Here is a 25,622-nt window from a genome sequence, read left to right on the forward strand (position 1 = left end):
TGGTGTGACAGGGCCCAAACATGGTTGCGGAAGAAAAGGATTTGCGTGCGCACCTCCGGGCGACTACGGGTGAGATACGTGCTACGTACTGTCATGTGCGGGTCATCTGCGGAGACCTCCGGGTAGTAAAAATTGTCCCTCGCAAGTCGCACGTAAGGCTTGCCCGGAAAGGTGTGACACGCCCTTAACAAGAGTTCCTGTGAAGATCGGGTCGTTAAAGGCCGTGTCACACCAGCCTTGCGTGCGACTTCCGAAGAACATTTTTGCTATCCGGAGGTCCCCGCAGATGACCCGCACATGACAGTACCTAGCATGTATCTCAAAAGTAGTTACCCGGAGGTGCGCACGCTGGCTCTATTTACCCGCTGCCAAAAAAGGCCCTGTCACACCAGCTAAGCGGGCTTATTGCGTATGGGGATTTTTCAGCACGCAGAACAATTTCTGCGGCCGGACAAGGTTTAGGGCGAGTTTGGCGTGGGTATTACATGATAAACGCGTGATACCTAAGTCCTTCTTGCGTGTATTCCGTTGAACTGCATGTTAGGCGCGTGGGTGTCACGTGATAGCTTCGTGATAGCTTCTTTTATGTCAGTTACGGGCGACATACGGGCTCTGCGAAGTACCTGCGTGTTATCTGCGTACTAGTCGCCTGCGAGGTGAGTGCTAGTCTGAACAATAGGCCGGTTCGAGTGGATGGGCAAACAATCATTTGTCAACTAGCTTTCAAGAAGTGAAGATGCCCCGTGGACGGAAAGTGCACAAGGGCAGAGAACGTCCAGTGGATGGACAGCCACAAAGCCCGGAAGATTCAAAGCAAATGCATCAAATTGCTGCTGAAGTCCATTCGGCGGATGAAGTCCTGTCTGAAAGGGACCAGGTAGTCCTCGACGCCACAGAGGACAAAGAAGAGAATGAGTCCACAAATGGCACGCACTCCCTTCACATCGCATAGGCATAGATCAGCGGGCAACTTACCTACTTCAAGTGGGTCAAATGCCTGTGAATTGCGGTGGCTACGGCCTTCCTACGGGTGTTCTGCGTGGAACTCTTCGGGCAATCCTCGCGATTCATCCGGAAATAGTTTTGGTCATGCTCAAAACTTTGCTGCGGGAAAATTGGACTAGCGTGCGCACCTTCGGGCAACTAAGGACGAGATAAGTGCTAGGTACTGTCAAGTTCGGGCCAACTGCGGAGAGCTCCGGGTAGCAAATTTGTTTCCCCGCAAGTCAAGCCGCAAAACTTCCCCAGATACGGTATGACAAGGCCTTGAGCATGCTCAAAACTTGTTCCGGAAGAGTCACGGGAGTTACCCGTAGAGGTACGCGCAGAACACAAGTAGGAAACCCTTACCGGTAGCACTTCACAGGCAACTCCAAAGCAGGTACTTCGCAATCCCCGTAAGTCGCTCGTAACAGAAAATGGATCGGTTTCAAAGCTCTCACGCGAGTCACACGGAACGCACGCAAGTAGAAGCTAAGTAGCACGCGTCTAGTAAGTAAGAAACAAGTGCGAAAATTGCAAACATTCTTGTCCGCCCGCGGAAAATCTTCTACGTGCCTTAAACTACCTCCTCGCCACAAGCCCGCGTAGCTTGCCCGGACAGGTGTGACACCGCCTTAAGCAAGTTCGAAATGTAACTTTTAGGTATTGTCATCATTTTGAGACAACATTGTGCTCCTGGTCATCCGTTTTATTTTGTTTGTTTGTGTGTGTGTGTGTGTGTGTGTGTGTGTGCGTGTGTGTGTGTGTGTGTGTGTGTGTGTGTGTGTGTGCGTGTGTATTTGTAGTTTCATTTCAGTTATCATCAATGAAACGAATGAGATGCTCGGTGTTTTCATTATCAAATTTTAATTGTTCACGTCTTTTGTGTGACAAAAAAGAATGCACATGAAGGAAATATTTCTCTTATTTTGTCCAAACTATGTGAATGTTTTGTGAATTGTACAGGAATACCAGTTTCGATTATTGTCCTTATATCTTTTGAATGGAAATGAATAAATACCACAAGGGGGAAAATGTGTGTGTGTGTGTGTGTGTGTGTGTGCGAGCGCGCGCTCTCATGCATTATTCATACATAGTACATAATATGCATGTTGTACGACTCTTGCGAACTGACACCGTGACCGTTGATGGCGGTATAACCTCCACTAATTTTGAAAATGATTACTTGTATTGATGTTCTTATCACTGACGAGAGAAAGGCAAAGCAATGTGCCAACTGACTTCTAAGAGCACAAGTTTTTGACCTTTCCGTATTATGTGAATGGTTGTATCTTATTTACTCACAGTCCGGGTCCTATGAAAAAAAAAGAAAAAAGCTATGGATTACATTGTGATGGTATCACCATCTGTTCCGCAAAAAGCAGTACAATACATTATGATAATAATATCAATATACAAGCGCAAAATCTGTATAGATGATTATTCTTCTGCGCTGCAAAAGCTTCTGATATGCTTGACAATAATACACACTTTAAAAAAATGTGTCTTGGGTCTCGATTCCAAGACTGCTACAGTTGGGATTTCCTGACTGACATAATCAAACATGTACCATCTCATGCAGACATAATAAATGATACAATGCGCATTAAGTGATAAATGAATAAATGTTTGCCTTTGTGATTGTGAGCGTGTACGTGTGCTTAAGAAAAAAAAAAATCCTTGTGAAAAGGAACATCTCTGGATGTCGCAGAGTTCCGTCTAAATACTGTGCTGTGCTTACACTGAGAACAGATACTGCACTTGTGCTTAAGAAAAAAAAAATCTTTGTGAAAAGAAACATATCTGAATGTCGCAGAGTTCCGTCTAAATACTGTGCTGTGCTTACACTGAGAACAGATACTGAAAACCATGTGCAACATGGCCTGTCAACAAATTACGTTCTGTCAACAAACCTGTGATGTTAGATGATCTCAGCACTTTATGTTATAGGCAGATATGGACTATTTTTCGGGGCGTTATTGATATCATTGACCAACATATCTCACTTTATAATACTAAAGTACCTCACGTGATGAATCCTCGTTTCGGATCAATTGAAGTCGCGGGCATAAATTTAGCTATGGCCCGCGCAGCACAGAGTTTCATCGCATCCAAGCGGACCGCTTCATAGCATTCAAATTCACCTCATTAATCAACCTAATATCAACCATGCCCCGAAAAGCAGTCCGTTTTTTCAACTCCCTTACGACCCAAGGAACTTCCTGTGAGTGTCATAGAATGCAGGTGAGATCCCAATGGGGCAATTTTTTATCTTTTATAGACCGAATAAACTTAAACTAGCAGAAATTTCTTACAACTGCGATAGTGTTCACATCAAATTCACACACTTTACTGTGATTATCGTGAACAAACTGGTCTCCTACGCATGACGTAGGTACGTTCTAACACCCTAATGACCGAAAGAGGGCGCGGTTTACAACTATGGGGCGGTAATAATGCATGCAGTGTAGGCCTCACGCTCCTAATTCAACTCGCGCATTGCCTGCCTAAAGATGAGGTAATGTTATTTTTTACCAAAAAATCATTTAAAATCAGTCAAGTGGAAAATTGCCACTTTTGGTAGTGTTTGACATTGCTTGAGGACAGGAGCTTCTGCAGGTTATGAAGAAGTTGAATGAATCAGGGTTTTTGTATTTTTAATGATTTTTTATTGATGTATGAGGTAATTTGCTATTTTTATCATTTTTGAGAGTGACTGGATGACTAGTCTCGTATGGAGGCTCTTAACTTTTTTTTTTAGAGCTGGACAACATCCCAAAATATGTTGTTTGCTTGAAAGCAGAGAAAATTTCCCTTCATCTACTTCAATTTAAAAAAAAAAAAATCTATGATTTGATTGATTTTTTATGATTCATGGAATATGCTGCATTTAACACAGGTTTATATGGGAGCCCGGAAAAGGAGCGTGAGGCCTGTACGACTCTTATGAACTGACACCGTGACCGTTGATGGCGGTATAACCTCCTCTACTTTTGAACATAATGACGTTCTTATTATTGAAGAGAGCAAGGCAAGACCGAGTGCAAACTGACCTAGCACACTTTTTTTTTCTCTTTTTTTTTAAGTTTTTCCTCATTATGTGAATGGCTACAGTGTCTTATTTATTTACAATAAGGGTCCTACGGGAAAAAGCTATGGATTGCATTGTCATGATATCACCATCTGTTCGGCAGTTTCGAAACAGTACAATACATAATGATAATAATATCAATATACCAGCGCAAGATTTATATAGGGACCCTAGATAATAATTATTCTTAAGCTGCCCTGCAAAAGCGTCCGATGTGCTTTACAATAATACACACTTAGAAAAAAAATGTGTCTTGAGTCTCGATTTCAATACTACTACATGCAGTTTATGACTTACATAATCAAACACACACCATCACAATGGTCATGCAGACAGAAATGATCACATAAATGATACACATGAGTATAAATTGATAAATGAATAAGCGTTTGTCTTTGTGATTGTGAGCGTGTACACTGTACGTGTGCTAAAGAAAAAACATAAATAAAATGGTTGTGAAAGGAACATCCCTGGAAGTCGTAGAGTTCCGTATTCTGAACACTGTGCTGTACTTACACTTAGAGCAGATACTGAAAAAAACCATCATTGACCATGGGCATTTAAATGTCCTGTCAACAAACCTGGATTGCTAGATGATCTCAGTACTTTATATTTACGCAGATATGGACTGATGGATGATATATTGGTATCATTTCCCAACTCTATCTCACCTGAATACCTCACTTGATGAATCCTCGTTTCGGACTGATTGAAGTCGCGGCATAAATTTAGCTATGGCCCGCTTTCATGGACCGCTTCATAGCATTCAAATTGACCACAACTAATCAACCTAATATCAACCGTGCCCCCCAAAGCAGTCAATTTTCAACTCCCCTTACGACCCGAGGAACTTGTTCTGAGTGTCAGAGAATGCAGTTGAAACAAATGAAACCATGGTTTAAAGGGCTCACACCCGTAAATATAATGGATTCTTCCCAGTCTGATCACAAATTCGTACCAAAGATACCAATATTAATTCAGAAAAAAAAAAATCATTAAAAAATTAGGAAATGAAGGTAGAAGAAAAGTTTTTAGCTCAAGTTGATGAGTGTGAATTCCTCTACAAAATATATTCTGCTTGGCAGGTGATAGCTTTTTCTTATGGAATTTAAAGGGACTAATTCAACTCGGCGCACGCACAGAAAATCTGAGCCTTTTTGAGTTAAAAAGACACGTAGTCTGACTTTGCCGACCTTTTGACAGAGTTTGAGCTGAATAACCCCCCCCCCCTTTCATATTTTGATGAGTGAAAGGGCACATCTTACTTTATTTTGACATGCGATATGAAAGACGCCATTTGTACGAGTTATTTTACAGAATTTTTTAAAGTTTGATTTTTAACACACATTCCTATGGGGAAATATTTATGGGTGTGAGCCCTATAGAGAATGCACGCAATGCACACAAGTCTATGGGAAGTATTCATCCCATACAAGCTCTGCTGGTTTATGTTGATCTATTTTGTAAGATCTCTTCCTCCCTCCCCCTTCTCCTCCCTACCCCCCCCCCCTCCTCTACCCCCTACCCCCCCCCCTCTCCTCTACCCCCTCCCCCCCCCCCCACCCCAACTCTGCTTGGCTACAATTTGTTTTTTTTTTTTTATTATGTTCTTGTGGTACTAGATCTTTGTACATAGCAGTCATCAGTATCACACAACTTTGAATGACTGTGTTATTTTAATGTATTTCTTTGTTTTGCCCACCACTGAAACAGCTCAAAATACATAAAGTTAGTCTGATTGACAAAACAAAGTCTTTTGAAGTACTTTGTAGGCAATAAGGTGATGATGACACCCCCATAATCAAAGATAACTGCCTGCATCTATGTAATCATCTTATGAAAAACTGATCAACACTGCAAGATTTATTTTTGAAGAAAAAAAAAACCCAAAGGGCATGATTTTCAAAAGTGTCCCTTTGAGAAGCTTTATAACCCTTGAATGTGTAATTTCCGATATGATGTAGGGGCAGATATCATCAAAAACACATTTATGATGTTAAAAAGTCAAATAAGAAATATGACCTCCACTATACCATGGACAAAAACCATGGAGCGCCAATTGTCGCGTAGAATATTTCGTTACGAAATCAGTCATTTCGTCGATGAAATGATTATTTTGTAACTAAATTAACATTTCGTCCACGAAATTATAATTTCGTTAACGAAAGATATATTGATTTTCTTCATGTGAGCAGCATACTAGATGAAGTATTGTGGTATAACAGTAATATATGCTTTAATGGAAAAACTTTGTTTTTTGAAGAATGGTACAAGAAGGGTATCTTGACACTTAATGATGTAGTTGAAAATGGATGTTTTAAATCTCGCGAGTTAATTTGTTGTGCTCTCAATTGTGATAATTTATTAGTGGATTTTAAGTATTCAAAACTTAAAAAGGCAATTCCAAAGATATGGGTGGAACGTATATTAGAAGTAGATCAATGTGAAAACGCGCACAAAGATTACGATACTGATTTATATGCAATAAAGGACAATGAGTATATTAGATTATCTAGAACATCGTCGAAACAATTTCATAGTTTTTTATGTGAGAGTAAGAAAAGTGATCTAACTATACTGTTATATTGGAAGGACAGATTTGATTTGAGTACTGATTTTGATTGGAATACTGTTTTGAAACAAACATTTCGGAAATTAAGGAACAACAAAGTTAAGCAATGCTACTTTAAGACATTACATCGTAATAATAATAATAATAATAATAATACATACAATTTCTATAGCGCCGTTCTCCACTTTGGTTAAATGCTCAAGGCGCTTTACAATAGGTACATCAAAGCGAACAGCTTGAAAATACAAGTACATCACAGTAATAGAAGAAGATGAAGAAGCAGAAAAAAAAAAGACATGAAAGTCTGTCTTCAAAAGACACTGGTCTTCAAAATGCACTGCTAAACAGATAGGATTTTAAATTACTCCTGAAAGATGTTATAGAGCTTGAGTCTTTCAGCTCACGAGGAAGTGAATTCCACAGTGTTGGTCCAGCGTGAGCGAAAGCACGTTCCCCCCAAGATTTCCTAGAAAACGGAATATGTAAGAGACCTGAAGTTGAGGATCGAAGAGTTCGTGAAGGTTGGTATTGACGAAACAAACAAACATTGTAATCAGGATTCTACCTTATAGATATAATCTTTTCAAATGGAAAATTGTAAGTGATAATTTGTGTATATTTTGCTCAGAAAAAGAAACATCTAGTCATGTTCTTTTGGAGTGTCCTAAAGTGTCTATGTTTTGGAAAAAGATTACTGATTTTATTCAGTTCGCTTTTAGAGAAACAATCTTATTAAACGAGAAATTATTAATCATTGGAGTAGAATCAAAGAGTCCAAATGTAACGAATATAGATAAGATATTGATATATGCGCAGTATGCAATTTGATGATGCATTTATTTCAAGGGCATTTATACAATAGTTTGAAAATATGGATTAGTTTTAGAAATGAAATATTGTTAGATAATGTTTCTGAGATTGTAACAAACATGATGAAATCATTTACTTGATAATCAATGAAGAATCTGTACTTTTTGAGTATGTGCTCATTCATTGTTTAAAAAAAAAGAAAGAAATTGTTTGATGTAAAGCTTTGGAAATGAATGAATAAAGTACCTCTGTAGAGGTTAAAAAAAAAAAATCGTTAACGAAACGGTCATTTTGTCGACCAATTTTGTAACGAAATATTCCGTGCGACACTTGGCGCTCCATGGCTTTTGTCCATGGTTTAAACCATGGTTTCATTTGTACCACCTTCGTGAATTCGGCCCATAAATGAGGCAGTTCAGTGCAATTTACTTTTATCTAAAAATGGGAGGCAACTATAAAATCTATGCCCCAATTTCTACCAGTCAGATTCGAGAATTAAAATGAGGTAGGCGTATCAAAAGATGTAGAATATTCTGTGCGCAGAATGTTTTTACCACATTCGCGTCTGTTGTTTCAATCAAAATTAGAAAACAGATTGGACACCACTTATTGGCGAAAAATATATTTGGGACTATCAAAGGGAAATTAACACCAAAAATATATTATGCATAGATGCAATGAATGCAGAATTGTATAAAATTTGGGGGAAAATTCCCATTTCAAACAAAGATGCCGGTGATACTCTTGAAGTCATTTGAAGTGGCATGTAGAGCCTGTCTGATTTTTTTTGGTTTTTTTTTGTTGTTAGGTATTTAATTAGGGAGGTGGCTTCCCACCTCATTTGCACATTTCTGTACAAATAATGCAGAAATAAAAACAATCTGTCAGTAAGTCAATCAATCAAACAAACAAACAATCAATCAATCAATCAATCTATCTATCAATGAGGCAGTCAGTCAGTCAATCAGTCAATATGAAGAATAAAAAGAATAATGCTCACGAACAAGCATGTGAAAATAATTATGTGAAACATATACCGGTATTTTTGTATTTTTAAGGTATTATGTTTCTGAATGAACGTCTGTGACATCATGAATAAAAACAACAATTTTACTGAACTCAAAATAAACGTGCCAATTAGACCCAATTCACATCTTTTTCAGTGTTGACTTGTTTGTTTTCTTCATGGTTAATTTCAGTCTTCAGTCAAAAGAATTCTTTGTTAAAATCTTCCTCGTTGGAGGATACTTGTAAATTACGGGAGGGGTGCACAATCGAATGTTGGGAGAGATCGGGCTTTATTGTGACCTTGTGCATTGTGATTAGTTTAATCACCGATTTCATCACGCCTTTCTTCATGTTCGACTCGAGCTAGTTGACTTCTTCGCAACAATAGCAAGACTCCCTCCCACCCGCGCAATCTACACTTTAGACTGGATTCAGGAGCATTTGCATCACAATAGACGTTATTGTTAAAACGCCTTTTTGGGGGAAGCCAGTCGTGAACTGTGTTGCGATAGGCGTTGTTGAATCACGCACGCTCCCCTACCTGCAATGCAAACTGATTGTTCACACAGTCACTAGTGTACACCTATCGGACTGGTATCGTTGGTGACGTGTGGTCTCTTGCGTATTACACCACAGGACCTGTTTGGTTCAAGTCAGCGGATATCCCGAGCAGATTACTGCAACTATGGCCGACATTAAGTTCTGTACCTTGCTCTTTTGCTTTATTACGACTCTCTCTTCATCATGGCTAGTATGTGGATTGCCACTTCAGGAAAACATAGAGGGTGAGTAGTTTCCCTACCAATTTTTAATGGAGTTGTGGTTTAGGCTCTATATACGTCATTGCATAATACCTTCAGCAATGTTCAGAAAGGAACGCGCTTGAATATGTTTAGCCTGATGTAGGCACATTATACAGACCTAATCATTATTCTAAAGCACTGTAACGAAAGTCGTTCATAACAACTCCGCATCCAAAATATAAAGAAAATATCATTCAACGGGTCATGCAATGAATCAGATGCATTGCTATAGTGCAAGTTGCATAAACTTTCCAACTTTTGTGACAGAAACTATAGGGATATGATTCAAATGCCTTTTGAGAGATGTCTATTAAGCTGGCATAGATTGCACATTAAAGGGACTGCACAGTACGGGTTAAGGTGAGGATTCAGGTTTCTAACATTTTTTGATGAGATAATGAGAAACCTCTTATGAAAATAATGAAATATTATGAAAAAGCATGTAATTTCAAGAAGGATTCAGTGTTTATTTGATGAAAATTGGCCGTGAAATGGCTGAAATATCCAAAAATGCGATCATAATAAAATTGACAGGCCACGACTTTTATTAGGATCTTTTTGTTTACCTTACTTTTAAATATGTCAGTCATTTCAAAACCGATTTTTATCAAATAACCTTTTGATAACCCTTAGAATTGTATGCTCTTTAACATTTCATAGAATGGTTTCTAAATATCTCGCATAACATTACAAGCTGAATCCCCACCTCAACCAGTACTGTACACTCCCTTTAAGTTTTTGACATGACTGGCATTGTCCATCTTGATATCAGATCAATTATTTTTTTCAGACAAACATCACCCTCTGATTTAGAGGAAACGGTTGTGGCTAATATAATGTGACGCTGTAGAGATCTGCTATACAGAAAGATACAGATTATCAAAGTTCAGCGTTTAATGTCTGCAAAGGTCTTCTGCTGCTGTGCGAAGTTGCAGATTTTTCCTTCTTAACTGACTCGCACCAAAAACAAGTGTAATTCATATTTTCTCTCGTGTCATTCAGTTGTCTACCACACTTAGAAAAGACAGGGCTTCTTCTTCTTCTTCCTCTTCTTCCTCTTCTTCTTCTTCTCCTCCTCCTTCTCTTAATCCTCAAAGGGCTATTATAGTCTATCACGAAGATGATGTTCTTGGGGAGGTACTGTAGGTGGGCCACTTCATCGGGTTAGCACCCTGCTCTTTCCGATGAATGAGTGAAGTGGGATCTTTTACGTGCATGGATTGAGTCTCCCTTACACGGTACTATTTACCTTCGAGAGCAGTGATTAAAAAAAAAAATGTTCCGAGTTATCACATGTTATGCATAATGTGTAGGTCAGTTCTATCACAAAACATCCTACCATATAAAAATATCGCAATAAAGCATAAGATATAAGGAGATATCACTATATTTTTTCACTAAACCATAACTGTATACGCTTTAGTCTAGAGTCAATTTTAATATAACTATTGTTCACATTCTGTTTATTTAACAATACTTAACATTGATTATACTGATTTATCTTTTTACACTGGTTATTTCTATCCCCAACTCACATTTTAGAACTATTTTGAAGCACTAAAGCTGGGTTTTGTTTCATGTGCAAATGGTAAATGATTTCTTTAATGTCCTATCCAAGGGCTTGCACGATACTGCAGTATGCTGTTTCATGTGGTCGTTATCTTGATAGAAAAAAAAGCATGAGTATGCACACAGACGTTGAGCATTTCCCCTTCAGAAAGTTAACAGAAGATACAAACAGATTACATTGTAAATATTTGGCGAAAAGCAAAGAGGAAACACGAATCACTCATTCTTGATGCTGTTAGACGAGGCTATGCACCTTTCCTATGATACAGACTTTTCTATTTCGATACATGGATGGTTTGTGATTATCACGTTGCTCGTTTTGAACCTCACCAAGCTGTGAATTTGTTCCAGATTATGTTTGTAGGTACTGAAGCAAGTGGTGCACATGATACTTGTAGGTTTAACATATATGTGTTTGAGCAGACATTATTTTTATTCTGAATTCAATTTGTGATGCAGCTCGTCAAGTTATTCTGTGACTTTTGGTATACAGTAAGCATTTGTTTTGTCCGTGTTTTTTTTTTTGTTTTTTTTTTTTGGGGGGGGGTCTTATACATGTAACATGCATGGTTAACATACCTGGTTTGGGGCTTACATTGTATATAAAAAACTTATTTACCCCTCTCCTCCATGTTCTGCGTACGGTAACAAACAAACTTGTATTTTTGCGCTGTGCGGTTTACTTAGAACATAGGCATGAAAATTGCTACTCAGACTTATGTTTGTCCTTTTCTTCATGGTTTTTCCAAGTTAGATTTGAAAGGATTGAAAGAGTTTCCACTCATGCGCACGGTCGCACATGAAAACCCCGCAACATAAACCAAACCCGCCAAACATGCCTCTTGGTACTCATTAATACTGTCATTTGATCCTGTATCACATATATTAAAAATTGAACGACATGATCCAATCCTTCACAACATTATCAGGCTACTTGTCTTTTATTTGATTATAAAGCCTCATTATACATACCATTAAATGACGAATTCATGTCATAATTATAGTCTTAACTTGTGCTATTATAGTAACAACATATTTTCCATTGGCATACAAGCATGCTAAGAGTCAAAATCTTCCCAAACATTTTTTTTTTTCAGGAGACACACCAGGATAATTAAAGGTTATGACATGGCACTTTAATATCTTTGCCTTCTTGATATTACCTTACTCACCTCAGAGAAGTGAAACCAATCTAGATGTAGCATGGAAATACCAGTAATCAGTTCTGGGCAATTTCAGGTGTAATAAGCAATAGTCTTTGGAGTGCTAATGCGGTTTAGAGAATATGATGTGGCATTGAGTGCAGACATTTCAAAGATGTATCATAGAGTGCTCATCCTCTATGATACAGATAGATTATTGTCATTTGGGTAGAATTAACAAATAAGATATGCTATAGAAACCATCTGGTGCAATGCAGTAATGCAGTAATGTATAGAACTGCACTTCTGTAAAACCAAACTTGATGACAAGGAATATATTATCAAGGTATCATATAAAGAAAGCTCAAATGATCGCATTAATATCTCGTGGGAGTGATCACAGATTGTCGCGTCACAAATCAAATCGATTTGTTAGCATGTTGACTCAAGCAAAATGTGACACATGTGTTAAATGTACATAAGTGAGGTATCTCATGACACCATGTGCTCAAATTAAACTGTTCTAATTTGTCGGTCAGATACCGTATGCACAGCCAATCAACAACATTGCAAAAACTCCTCACTTTTGCAAGTAGTTAACACATGTCGAATTAATTTGCCGCCCTGTTATAAAGTTACATTGTTATTCCATTACGCACTGTACAGAAAATTATATACATTTAGGACACATAACTTACATAGAAATTGAATTGAAGAGCAATAGAGGATGTCTCGTATGATAGATTTAAAGAGTGATTGGAACCACAGACCAAAATGCTAGTTGCATCTTTAATTACAGGAAGAGCTAATCCAAAAGGCTAATTGCATCTTCAATTACTGGAGATCTGAGTGCCCGTAGCCTAGAGTTACGACAGTTACCTATACCTGCTTTGTAGATACTGACACAGACCAGCAGACAGAGTTGCTCCTAGTTTGCAGTTGAAAACATGTCTTTTGCCTGATTTTATTTTCAGCTACGCGATTGTTTGCCAATTAGCTTGAGTCATGGGAGACTTACTGTTTGTTCGCCTCGTCAGTAAACCACACAAACTGTCCATGCTAATGCAAATAGACGTCATTTGAGCAAATAATTTCCTGTCGTTTTCCTGCATATTTGCCACAATCAACATTGCATCCTAGCAAAGACCATTTTTCATTCGTATCATATATATATATATATATATATATATATATATATGTACATGGACAATCAAAAGTAGTAGAAACGAAAAGGGTAAATGATCATCCAGAATTTTTTCATGCTGTAGTTCAACACCAACAGTTTACTTACAAAGTAGTTATTTTTTGGGGGTACCCTGCCCTTTGTCAAGTGATTTTTGAATACACACGTAAGTAAACTGTAAGTAAACTGTTGGTGTTGAGCTACAGTATGGTAAATTTCTGGAGGATTATTTCGCATTTTGCTGTTCTCGTACTGTCCATGATCCCATATGACCAATTATGTTTGGCAGTGAAGGAAATCGAAATATTCAACAAAAACCTCTCCAGCCTTTTCACTCTAACTGCTGGACAAAAAGTTTGAGGATTATGAAGAAGACAATTTGACCATGAATATCACACTATAAATAAGTACGGTCACAACTCAGAGCGGCGGCCGATCGATTTGCATCCTGCTCGGTCGCCGTTGAAATTTTAACTCCGCATCAAAACTTCAGCGGCGACCGACCGATGCCCTAAAAATCAGTCGTGCCCGGTCGGTCACTGGTCGGTCTCGTACCGGTCGAAATGGGCTAAAAACTCGCCGACCGGTCGCCGAGCATGCCGAGCAGGCTAATTTGGGGGGTTGTGACCGTAGCCTAATTGTACTGCAAAAACACACGTAAAGAGAACTGAATACCTGGTGTATGGAATTAATTTCAGCGTGACATCTTATCCTAGGGACGGACTTGAGCTGTTGGAGGTCAAGTCCTAGACCAATGTATTTACATAAGCAAAACAGGGGGCATTGTGGCTAAACTAATGGGCATATACATTGATTTCAGCCCTTCCAGGCAATGACTATACAAATTGTAGTCTTATCGAAAATAATATAATTTATGTCATTATTTACGTACACGAGCGTACTTAGTAATGTATGCAAACTATGTAAGATCATACATAGTAGTCCTTCCCTGCTGGAAAAAAAAAGTGTCCTACAGTGTGAGTAACATAGTGTGAAACACAGTGTGAACACAGTGTGAAATCTCTTCACACTGTTAAATTCGAACGTTTTAACAGTGTGGACACAATGTGAGTCATCAATTCACAGTGTGAAACAAAGCATTACTTTGTGAACACTCTGTGAAAACCACACCACAGTGTAAAATCATCTTCACAATGTTAAATTCGAGCGTTTTCATATAGTCGACTATGTGAACACACTGTGGGACACTGTGTTCTTTCCAGTAGGGTTGTATATCCTTTAGATCGTAATTTCTCATTTTGTTAACTATTCCTCAAATAGATTAATTTGTTATGCATGCACTAGTTTGATCTCAACCGTCCTTTGTGGCAGGCTGTTTTTTTTTCCCCGAACAGAATTCTTCACACATCACGATCGCGTAAGGATTACATGTTTTTCAGAACGGCCCTAAGAAACAAAATTTGATCAACTCTGATGGGCAGTGGTTGGATCGCATCGTTGATTCCACAGGACATGATAGAGCCTCGACAATTGTGAACTCAACACATTTTTTTAATCTTTACCTTCAAACATTAGATATTCTCTGTACTGTATCAAATTAGGTATAGGATAAATGAGTGCTCCATCGAAAGTAAAACTGTTTGTTTTTATTTTGCAGGGCACACCTCTTGACAGTCATGTATAACGCATCTAAACATTTGTAGATTGAAACGTGCAGTATTTATATAATCATGTTTCTGTGCACTTATTCTTTAAAATGTTGCTTATCTTTTCAGTCAATGATGGTGACGTACCCTCAAAGCAACCAGAGTCAATAAACTCCGGCTCTATGTTCCCATCTGGCATGCAACCTCCACCTCCTGGTGCCCTCAACGATGGTGCCGTACCAGTAAAGCAACCACAGTCAGCCAACCCTGGTTCTATGTTCCCATCTGGCATGCAAGCTCCGCCTCCTGGTGCCCTCAACGATGGTGCTGTACCAGTGAAGCAACCACAGTCGGCAAACCCTGGTTCCATGTTCCCATCTGGCATGCCCCCTCCTCCTCCCGGCGCACTCAACGATGGTGCCGTACCAGTAAAGCAACCACAGCCAGCCAACCCTGGTTCCATGTTCCCATCTAGCATGCCACCTCCGCCTCCTGGTGCCCTTAATGATGGTGCCGTACCAGTAAAGCAACCACAGCCAGCCAACCCTGGTTCCATGTTCCCATCTGGCATGCCTCCTCCTCCTCCTGGTGCCCTCAACGATGGTGCCGTACCAGTAAAGCAACCACAGCCAGCCAATCCTGGTTCAATGTTCCCATCCGGCATGCCACCTCCGCCTCCTGGTGCCCTCAATGATGGTGCCGTACCAGTAAAGCAACCACAGTCAGCCAACCCTGGTTCCATGTTCCCATCTGGCATGCCTCCTCCTCCTCCTGGTGCCCTCAATGATGGTGCCGTACCAGTAAAGCAACCACAGTCAGCCAACCCTGGATCCATGTTCCCATCTGGCATGCCTCCTCCTCCTCCTGGTGCCCTCAACGAAGGTGTCGTAGCAGTTAAACAGCCACAGTCAGCCAACCCTGGTTCCATGTTCCCATCTGGCATGCCCCCTCCTCCTCCCGGCGTACTTAACGATGGTGCCGTATCACCAAAGCAACCACAGCCAGCCAATCCCGGTTCCATGTTCCCATCTGGCATGCCCCCTCCTCCTCCCGGCGCACTCAATGATGGTGCCGAATCACCAAAGCAATCACAGTCAGCCAACCCGGGTTCAATGTTCCCATCTGACATACCCCCACCACCCCCTGGTGCCGTAAATAACGGTGCACAAACTACAATTCAATTGCAAAGTCAGTATCAGACAATACCTTCAAGCAACTATCCCAATACTTTGGCCGGCCAAAGTCAGAGTTCAAACTCTCCCGCCGAATCACCAGCTAATGCCGTTGCTGAGCCAAACTATCTCACCGGATTTCAAACACCAAATGATGCCGCTCCGCCAACGGGACAAGAGGTGCCCATCCTGAACCCATCCCAGCAACACACTAAGGTTAACAATCAAACTGCCTCGGATATTCCAACAGGAAGTATAGCGGATGATGCTAGCCAAAACAGTTTCCCCAATAATCCCAATGCCGTAGCTCCATTAAGCCCAGATAGTGTGTCTTTGACGGATGCTGCTAAACCAGCCGAAGAAACAGGAAGCGTTGTACACTCTGAGACACAAACCACCTCAGATGAGACATCTCCCAACGAGCAGGGCGTAGGTGAAAACTTAGCACAACAACAGGATGAGACAAAAGTTACTCAAGGTGGCATTGTTACCGTTCCCGATGAAGACTCTTTTGAGGAAAGTATTACCATAGTGGAGGAAGAAGGACGTGAATCTTCTGATTATTCATTTATGAACTCGTTTTTTGACTTACAATCAGAGGACGAAAGTGATTATTTCGGTATGAATGCATTGGACTCGTATTCAAGCCCGGACTATGATTTTGGCGGGGAAGAAGACCAGACGAAAATGACAATAAACTTCGGCGTCTCCAGCAGTGACACTTATGGTGGTGAGTGTTATCTCTATATGCTCTTAATCGTAGGAGTTTGTTCAGACGTCAATCATATAAATACTTATTCTCCTTCAGGATTATTAAAGTGAATTAGCGTTGGAAAATGAGGCCTTCAGCAAAATGATGTAGGTACTAGATACCCACCCACATAAAATTTTTGGTAGCAATGTACAACGTGTATGCAAACCGAAATGATAGATTGTGATTGTGTCAAACCTGTGTCGCACGCAACACGTTTCACCAGAGATGACATACGAGGTCATACACAGAGATAGGGTTGTCATGCTCTTTGCAGATACCGAGTGATGATTAATGATGAGCGTTAGATCGCTGAATAATCAGACTATGTTCCTGTCATACATTTTATCGATGCTCCGCCAGTGTCTCTCGCATTTTTTTTTGTCGAAAGACACTTCATTGCGTTTTTCCTTTCTTTCAGTTTTGTTTCAATGATTTGTGATCGTTGCTTTAGTTAAACCGTCAAAGCATCACTTTTGACTTTTACCTAGTATGTTGTATGCTCTGTCCCTTTTTCTCACAGAAATGGAGAGCTCATTCTATTCCAATTTGGACTGGATTCTAAGCGATGGGAGTGAATCTTATGTAAGTACCATAAATTAGTTTAAAAAGAAGACATTTCATTTTCAAATCTTATTTCTCAGAAATATAGGGATGAAGAGAGAAACAACCTCTCAAAAGAGAGCATTAACGTGACGTGGGTCATTGCCGAAATATGTAAAAATAAATGGGATGCGGTTGTTAAGTGGTACCACAGGCATCGCGTTGGGTTTCACTGCGAGCAATATTGTAAGTGGCTCGGTTTAATTTCCCCCTATCAATGTGTTAAATGTGTGATATCTAATTCAAAGGCAACATTTTCCTTTTCAGTTGTTAAGAGTTATCAGAATACCTGTCCCTACCAGTTGAAAAAGACCCTAATGAAAGCAGGGTATGTCGCTTAAATTTCTCACTCGTTTGGAAGGTAACGAGTGACATGTGATTGATTTTTTATTAATACGTATGACGTTAAATGTCGATTTGAGTTTACAATGAAAAAAAAAAAACCCTCACAAACCAACAGACTTGAAATTGTGACACTCACACCATAACGAGGATCCTGATCTATTCACAATCATCATCTCCTTTAAAATGTGTGACACAGGTGTTTAGATAAAATCGTATGAGTAAGGCATTCATTGCATATTATCTTTTGGGATGAAAGACTGATAGTGAAGTCCGAAGTCTTAAGGCAGTGAATTGTAACAATCGTAAGGGGAGGGGGAGGGGTAGGTGAAGTGGCAATACTTTCCTTATTGCACCACAAAGTTGTAATAAAGGATATTTGAGTTTGTTTGAGCTTGTTTAGATGTTCATGACATTTTTTATCTGTACATAATGTGAGCAGGGCCCCGTGGTAGAACAGTTAACCAACTGAGAGGGCTATACCTGCTAAAAAAATAAATGAATAGATAAATAAATACATGTAAATAAATAAGAAAGTAAATAAATAGATAAATACATAAATAAGAAAATGTAAAAAAAAAAAATAGATACCGGAAGTGTTGTCAAAGTGGCCCATACAAGGAAAAAGCAACAAAAAGCAGAACAAAACAAAATGAATCTCTACAAGTGAATCACAGGGAAATTATTTTGTATGTCGTTGCTACAGGAAAACAGCGACAGTGATTCACGATTTGAAGTGGTCGAAGAAGCAGACATAAAGCTAGAACATAACTGGGGAGACGACTGGAAGCCGGAGGATCAGGAACCTATCAGTCCGGACGTCACCGTCGGGCTCGACGATGATATGCAAGCTGGTAGTTTGCTCATCCTCTACTGCATTCCTGCTATCATCCTGACGGTCTTAATTATATTGGCGTGGCGAAACTATCGGGGCAGAATAAAGGCAAGTAAAGTCGTCCCTAGTTGCAATGGCAGATCCCTTTTGCCATTTGTGTCCATAATGTATAATATCTTACGTTCCAAGGAGGGTATGATTGGATAAAACTGAAGTATTTTTCCTCCAGACCTGATGATGATTTGTATAGACCAGTTTGCACAAGGCCCTGTTATTATTAACTATATATTTCACCAGGAAGTCGATTAAAACCATCAGAGGATTCTAAGTTATTGTGTTTCAAGGTACTCCTTTGCTGCTTTTGAACCAGTCTGTTCCATTTAAGTGAAACAAAAAAGGAAGCTTTCAAAGTATTGCAACTGTCTGTTCGACTGATAAACCTTCAGTATTCGTGGGTCGTAGATGATCATTCTGCATGATTATGATAAGTTTTGATGATTTAAAGTCACTCGTCCACTTCCATTTTTGTTAATTTTTTTTTTAAATTTTAAAATTTTGAACTACACGTATAGTAGAGATATTCCTTTTGAAGCTTATATCTACTCATTTTTCATAGCAAGTTCTTCGCAATCGAAGCAAAGCATTGTCCTAGTTATGGCCGTTGAGGGCGGACATAACACTATCAATTTGTGCGAGAAGCGTGGTTCGTTTTTAGGTGCTGGATATAATATGCTCAAAGAGAAAATCAGTCTGAAACAGCATTTAAAAAAGAAATAATACTTCTATAGAATCAAACAAAGCAAAATAAACCAAACAAACCTGTCACCATATCTGTTGGTTTGTTGTTGTTTTTTTGCAAGATGCTTAGAAATGACTTTTGAAAATGTTAAAGAACATACTTCAAAGAGGAATTCAAAGTTTATAATTAATATGAAAATCGGTTTCGAAATGACTGATATATCCAAAAGCAAAGTAAACAAAGCGAACGTAATAAAACGTTGGGTCACACCTTATAAAAGGATTGCTTTGTTTCGGATATCTCAGTCATTTCAAAACCAGTTTTCATCAAATAAATTTTGAATTCTCTTTAGAAGTATGTTTTTTTTTTCATTATCTTAAAAAAGATAAAGAATAAAAAATATAATCAAAAAACGTTGGAAACCTGAAATCCCATCTCATTCGTTACTGTATTATCTCTTTCAATGTGCAAATTTTCATTTCGGCATGACATATCCTTTTTCATGGTTTTTTTTTATAAAAGAGAGTTGTTTCGCGGGAGAAACTCGAGTATCTCCTTCTTCATTTTTTTTTTTTTTATGTACGAGACCTGAGAGAGATAATCCATGACTCTGTTTAATTTTATTCCTGATGTGTGTATACTGTTTGTTGTTACATCGATCAAGCCTCCAATAAGCCGAGCAGTAATCATGAAAGTACCATTGATATCGTTATATTAATAGTAATAACCACATTTAATTGTCATTCCGAAAGGCCATAAGAACTCTTCTGGGCTTTAACTCCCACATCTGTGATCATTATGGCCTTTTGTTTCTTCCATGATATTTATAAACTGTGTGTATTTTCGTTCATTTTCAGCAGCGGAAGGATGAAGGTAGAAATATAAGATTAAGCCACTCTTTCCATACTTAAATAAAAAAGAAAAGACACCCTGTCTGCAGCATTTGGCATGATATATAGTGAGAAGTGCAACCGATTGAATTGATGCATACTGCGAAACTCCAACCACACTGCTTGTAAAAATTTAAAGGAATACTCCATTATTCACTAAAAAGAGTACTCCATTATTCACTAAAAAGAGTGAAACTAGGATTGCAATAAATTATTGCTATTGGTTTCTCTATTTCGTTTATTTTCATCACAGGTTGTCACTGTCTCTCCTACAACGAAGGGTTATGATTGGAGAGAGAAGTCTGGGTCAAGGGAGCAATTAGAGCCGATGCTGGCGCGAGGAGCAGACGAGGATGGATATTGAAGAAGAGATCTGTGAAACCATTGTGTGGGCATTAAAGGGGCATTCCATATGATTTTCATAATTTCACATCATGTAGTACACAAATCAACAGTTCCATGCACAGATTTGTGGAATATATTGTGGCCCTTCAGCAGAGAAACTAATAGTCTGAAAAACATTAAAACAAATTGACACTGACCAGTGTTGATGACATAGAAGCCTCACATATTTCAGAAATGTAGCAGTGTAATTCCATTAGAATATACCACTTGCTTAACAAGTTCGCCTGTGTAAAATCTATGTCTGCCTTCTTCTTTCGTTCTACTTCCTTGAGCCCCAAATCATGCATTATTATGTTGAGGCTGCCATGTCATCATCCTTGTTCATTGCAATTTGTTGCAAGATACTTTGTTGCAATGAACATTATTATGTTGAGGCTGCCATATCATCATCGTTATTCATTGTAATTTGTTGCAAATTGTGGAAACATTCTTTAATATTCCCTATTCCAATCGCTATAAATTCTGAAACTCTGTCCTCAGTGTAACTAATTCACACTTGTTGAAATGTAAAAGTCTGAAAATCATCCGGAGGCCTCCTTTTTGATAAGTCATGCTTTCTCTCTCACACACACACACACACTCTCTCTCTCTCTCTCTGGACCAATTCACATTCGAACACGTATGGCAATCATAATCAATTTAACCGTTGTTTGTGTTATCACTTAAGCCTTACTTCTTTGCAACGCGTAGCATTATTTTGTAAAGTCGTTGAGCAGGCATGATTATGTGTATAAAAAAATTCTGTTCCTAATACTGTTCGTAGCATTGTTTTATACTTTCAGAGTGTGTTTGCAAATAACTGAAAGTATATCACTAACGTTTAAATGTTTACGATTTATCTCGTTTTCTTTCAGTTTGTTGCTTCCACATACGTGTCTAGTTATGTTGCCCGGAGGATATGTCTTCTTCTTTTTTTTTAAATCGCAGACGTTATGAACATAATTATGTCTCATACTCATTCTGCTAAAATATATTTGGAATGCCTGCTTAACTTGCGTATCTTACAAGGTATACTGTTGTTATATTTACATACTTTTTGCGAAAATCTGTAAATGTCTGAGTATTTTCTACAAGTAGATGTTTGATGTTACTTTTTTCTGCAATTTTTTTTTTTAAGAGTCACGGAATAATTTCTTTCTGTTTTGGATGTTCTATGTATTCTACGTCATTTCTTCCATACTGCCAATGTTTGTTTGTTTTGTTCTCTGTTATGTCGTGAATGAATGTATCTTTAAGATCCGATTATAATGTTTCCACACTTTATGCGAAGACTTCCGCATGTCTGAGCGTATTTTCTACCAGGACGTGCTTGATGTCAATATTGTCTGCAATACCTTTTAAAAATAGTCTCATAATTATCTCTTTCTCTCTCTTTCTATCTTTTTTTTTTATTATTTCTGTATACTTTACTTTCATGCCGCCTTTGTTTGTTTGTTTGTTTATTTGTTCTACCTCTGTTTCAGTATTTCTCCTTTATTTAGTTGAAGCAACTCAACATCCTTGCAAATTGCCTCAGCGCATGGTGTCATAAGGCAGGAAATGAAATCAGTGTCAAATAGGTATCATACACACCGACGTTTGGGGAACAAATTTAATGTTTGAAAAGAAAATTGTTCGTGATTTGTCGACCAAGCACATCGTGCCTAATTTGTTGAACAAATTTGCATGATTTTGTGTTATTGTTCTTTATGTGAACTGCATAAATAACTGATTATCGTTACATGATTCTTCCGTCCTACTAACCTATTGCCTCCAAGTCTTCCAGTTAGCATGTCTTTATGGCTGAATATAATTCTCTTGTACAATGTATTATACAGATTCTAACTTATCTTGAAATTGTAGATGTAACGGTGAAATAAAGTATTTACTAATTATGATATTTTGTATATTTTGTAAATTTACAAAATATTGAGATATTTTGTATACATGCAGGAGCCAAAGCACTTAAGAACAGAAACGTTTATTCATTGGATTCACTTAAAGGTTCAACTAAGTACTCGTTAATATTGCATTGTTTTGTTTTTTATTTGTTTCCCTGTGAAGTTTTGTCCTTGCAAGTTACATAATGTGCATTACCATAATGTAAGCTTCATAGGAGTGTATGACTTCATTGTCCACTTTTTTTTTTCAAAAATAACATCAAAAGCAGCTGGGTTATCTCACATGCTTACTCCGCACTTTATTGTTCAATAAACAGGGAGAACTGCACAGTGGCTGACATATTGTTGTCATTAGTAAAATCGAAATAAAATATTTGAATGAAATCAGCATGGTACGCAGTCCGGAAGAGTCTCTGTTGTACAAAAAATGATATCTTAACATAACAAGCAGTGAAATAGCTTTGTATATAGCTGTAAGTATAATGGGAATCTACTTGATATGTATGTGTGTGTGTGTGTGTGTGTGTGTGTGTGTGTGTGGTATCTGTTTGTGTATGCTGAAATATGAATTTCAAAGAGGATTGAACTTTTTTTTAATCGTGTATTATCCATCCTTGTTACGAAGGGTGCACGTCACGAGACCGACACCCAGTAGTCATACAGCCCACGAATCATACAGCTCACAAGTCATACAGCCCATGAGTTCGACACGAAGCAAACAAGGTCCACAAGACCGACACATCAAGCCCCGTGTTATATCTGTCGAACTCGTGGGCTGTTTTCACTTAGTGTCGAACTCATGGGCTTTATTTGCCTAGTGTCGGTCTCGTATGCTGTATAACTCGTGGGTGTCGGTCTCATGGGATGACCCCGTTACGAATACGTTAGGTTTCATCAAATGCATACGATACACATACATAAGTAGGCTATATGGTATCCACTCACTATGTGTGTATTTGTTTACCTGTGTGTGTGTGTGTGTGTATGTCTGTGTGTGTTTTCTTAAATGCCAAAAAGGCTGAAATTTTTTTTTTTTTGTTTAACATGTGAGGTATATGCATCACTGGAAAGGTTTTGATTTGCTCTATCTGATTACAGACATACTTTTAAAAAATTTAATGATTACAAATGGCGCTTAATAACCTGTGTCACGATCAAAGTCTTAGTATGCGAGAAGAGGAAACACGTGCACTGGACGCAATAATAGGATTCAACACTTTTGATCAAGCTTTCGGTCTTTCTCGCAGACCTTCATTGGGCAGTATAAACATGAAAAAATAAATTACTCACTGGCATTAGACACGAAGAAACTACACACAACAGCTGTATCAGTCGAACTTGTGGAATCAGTAAGTCTATGATAGTATGTCTATGTTCACAGTGTGCTACGGCTATACAGTACATACTCGAATTGTCTATATGTCAAAGGAGGTATAATAGTACTGAAAAACTGGGCTTCTCAGGTTATTGGCTATGTGACATAGAGAGTAAGAATTAATCAGGAATGTGAAGATGAAAATTACTGTGATATTGCCTATATGATAACATATAAAATATGAATAATTCATGAAATTCACTCTCTCAATGAACCCTCAATGTCCATATGTTGTAAAATAGTAAAAGTAATAATAACCAGTTCTTAGAACGCATAATACCAAAGTCCACAAATATCTATGCGTGTGCAAACAAAAGCTGTCAAATATTTCTCTATTCACATAATATTAACAATTATCAAAAAGATGAGTTTTTAACACAGATTTGAATTTATCCAAATCTTTGATGTATCTGATGCTGAGAGGAAGATTAATCCATAATGTTGTTGAAGGCATATAATAGGACAGTGGTTAGCTTTATATCGTATGATTTCTTATTTTATAACATAGAAAATACCAGGAGAATATCCAACCCACACCCTGTAACATACAGTGTTGTCCTTGCCTTCTACCTTATATTCCTAAATCGCGGCATTACTGTCGCAGGCCATGTGTTCATTAAAACACTGGGGAAAAATCAGTATTATCTTTTAAATAAGCATGTGGTCGTGGTCACTGTGAAAATATTCTGTGAAGTATAAAATCGAATTTGGAGGCTGGCTGAGCTTTCATTAAAGTTTTAGTAGACCACATTGGTTTCACGGAGACCACGCCCATGCACTCGGTATTATTTATGGTAAACGCATATATGAAAGCATCCCCTATTTCAGGAATACGATAATTTCTGATCCCCCCTTTCTCTTTTCACAGGCTCATAGTTCCACCTCGGAGACCCCCCCCCCCCCAACCGAATGCGGAATACTGGTCAATGAAATCCCTCTCCCATCTCATGCAGGTCCTTTTATTCCAACCCCTTGTGTCAAATAATAATAATAATAATAATAATTATTATTATTATTATATTATTACTATTATTATCATTATAATAATTATTATTATTACTATTATTATTATTAGTGTCCTTATTAAACTTATATTATAATAATAATTATTATTATTATCATTATTATCATCATCATTATTATTAGCATTATAATCATCATCATCATTAATGATAATTGGGGGTACCTATAATGCCGTTTAACACTCGGAGTGCTCAAAGGGCATGAAAAAACTCTCACAACACGGCATAAGAGAGAGAGAGAGAGAGAAATAGAAGAGAGAAAAATTTCTGAAATTGAATCATTGACTAATTGTATGCTTAATCTGAGCCGACATAGACGTAGACGAATAGAACTTCATCCCAAGATTTCTTATACAGACCGGGGTCAAGCCATCAATCTCAATAGACTTGACCTGAACTTTCCTTAATTGTGACTTAATTAATAACAACTCAGGCTTTTTGATGTTTAATTGTAAGGAGCGAGAGCTCATCCATGGGCGTATATCACTGGCACATCGTTGGAGTCGTTGCAGGGTATAGCATCACCTTGGTTTGGAGAAAAGGATGCATACAATTATTGTATGTCATCAGCATAACAATGGTAATCTACATTATGATGATGAAGTATTCATTTGGGGCTGGTTAGATATAGAGAGAAGAAGATCAGGTCTCCCACAGAACCTTAAGGTACTCCACATAAAAGCGGCGAAGGATCAGACTTGAACCCATTAACATCCACAATATGTTGATGATTCGATAAACATGACTGAAACCGTTTGTGTGCTGAACCTTTGATACCAACAGAAGGGATGTGTTTAATAGAATTTTATGGTTTAAAGTATCTAAAGCTGATGACGTGTCAA

General features: G+C 38.3%; 1 protein-coding gene across 1 annotated transcript; it reads left to right on the top strand.

The window, feature by feature from the left end:
- Positions 1 to 736: 736 nt before the first annotated feature.
- On the top strand, positions 737 to 20,872 carry LOC140228416 (uncharacterized). Its single transcript, XM_072308636.1, has 7 exons — positions 737 to 915; positions 9,099 to 9,247; positions 14,896 to 15,584; positions 15,768 to 16,668; positions 17,213 to 17,274; positions 18,341 to 18,577; positions 20,352 to 20,872. The coding sequence occupies exons 1-7, from the start codon at positions 737 to 739 to the stop codon at positions 20,460 to 20,462; spliced, it is 2,328 nt and encodes a 775-aa protein (XP_072164737.1). The 3' UTR covers positions 20,463 to 20,872.
- Positions 20,873 to 25,622: the final 4,750 nt, after the last annotated feature.

The sequence above is a fragment of the Diadema setosum genome, chromosome 5 (assembly GCF_964275005.1).
Source record: "Diadema setosum chromosome 5, eeDiaSeto1, whole genome shotgun sequence".
NCBI classification, from domain to species: domain Eukaryota; kingdom Metazoa; phylum Echinodermata; class Echinoidea; order Diadematoida; family Diadematidae; genus Diadema; species Diadema setosum.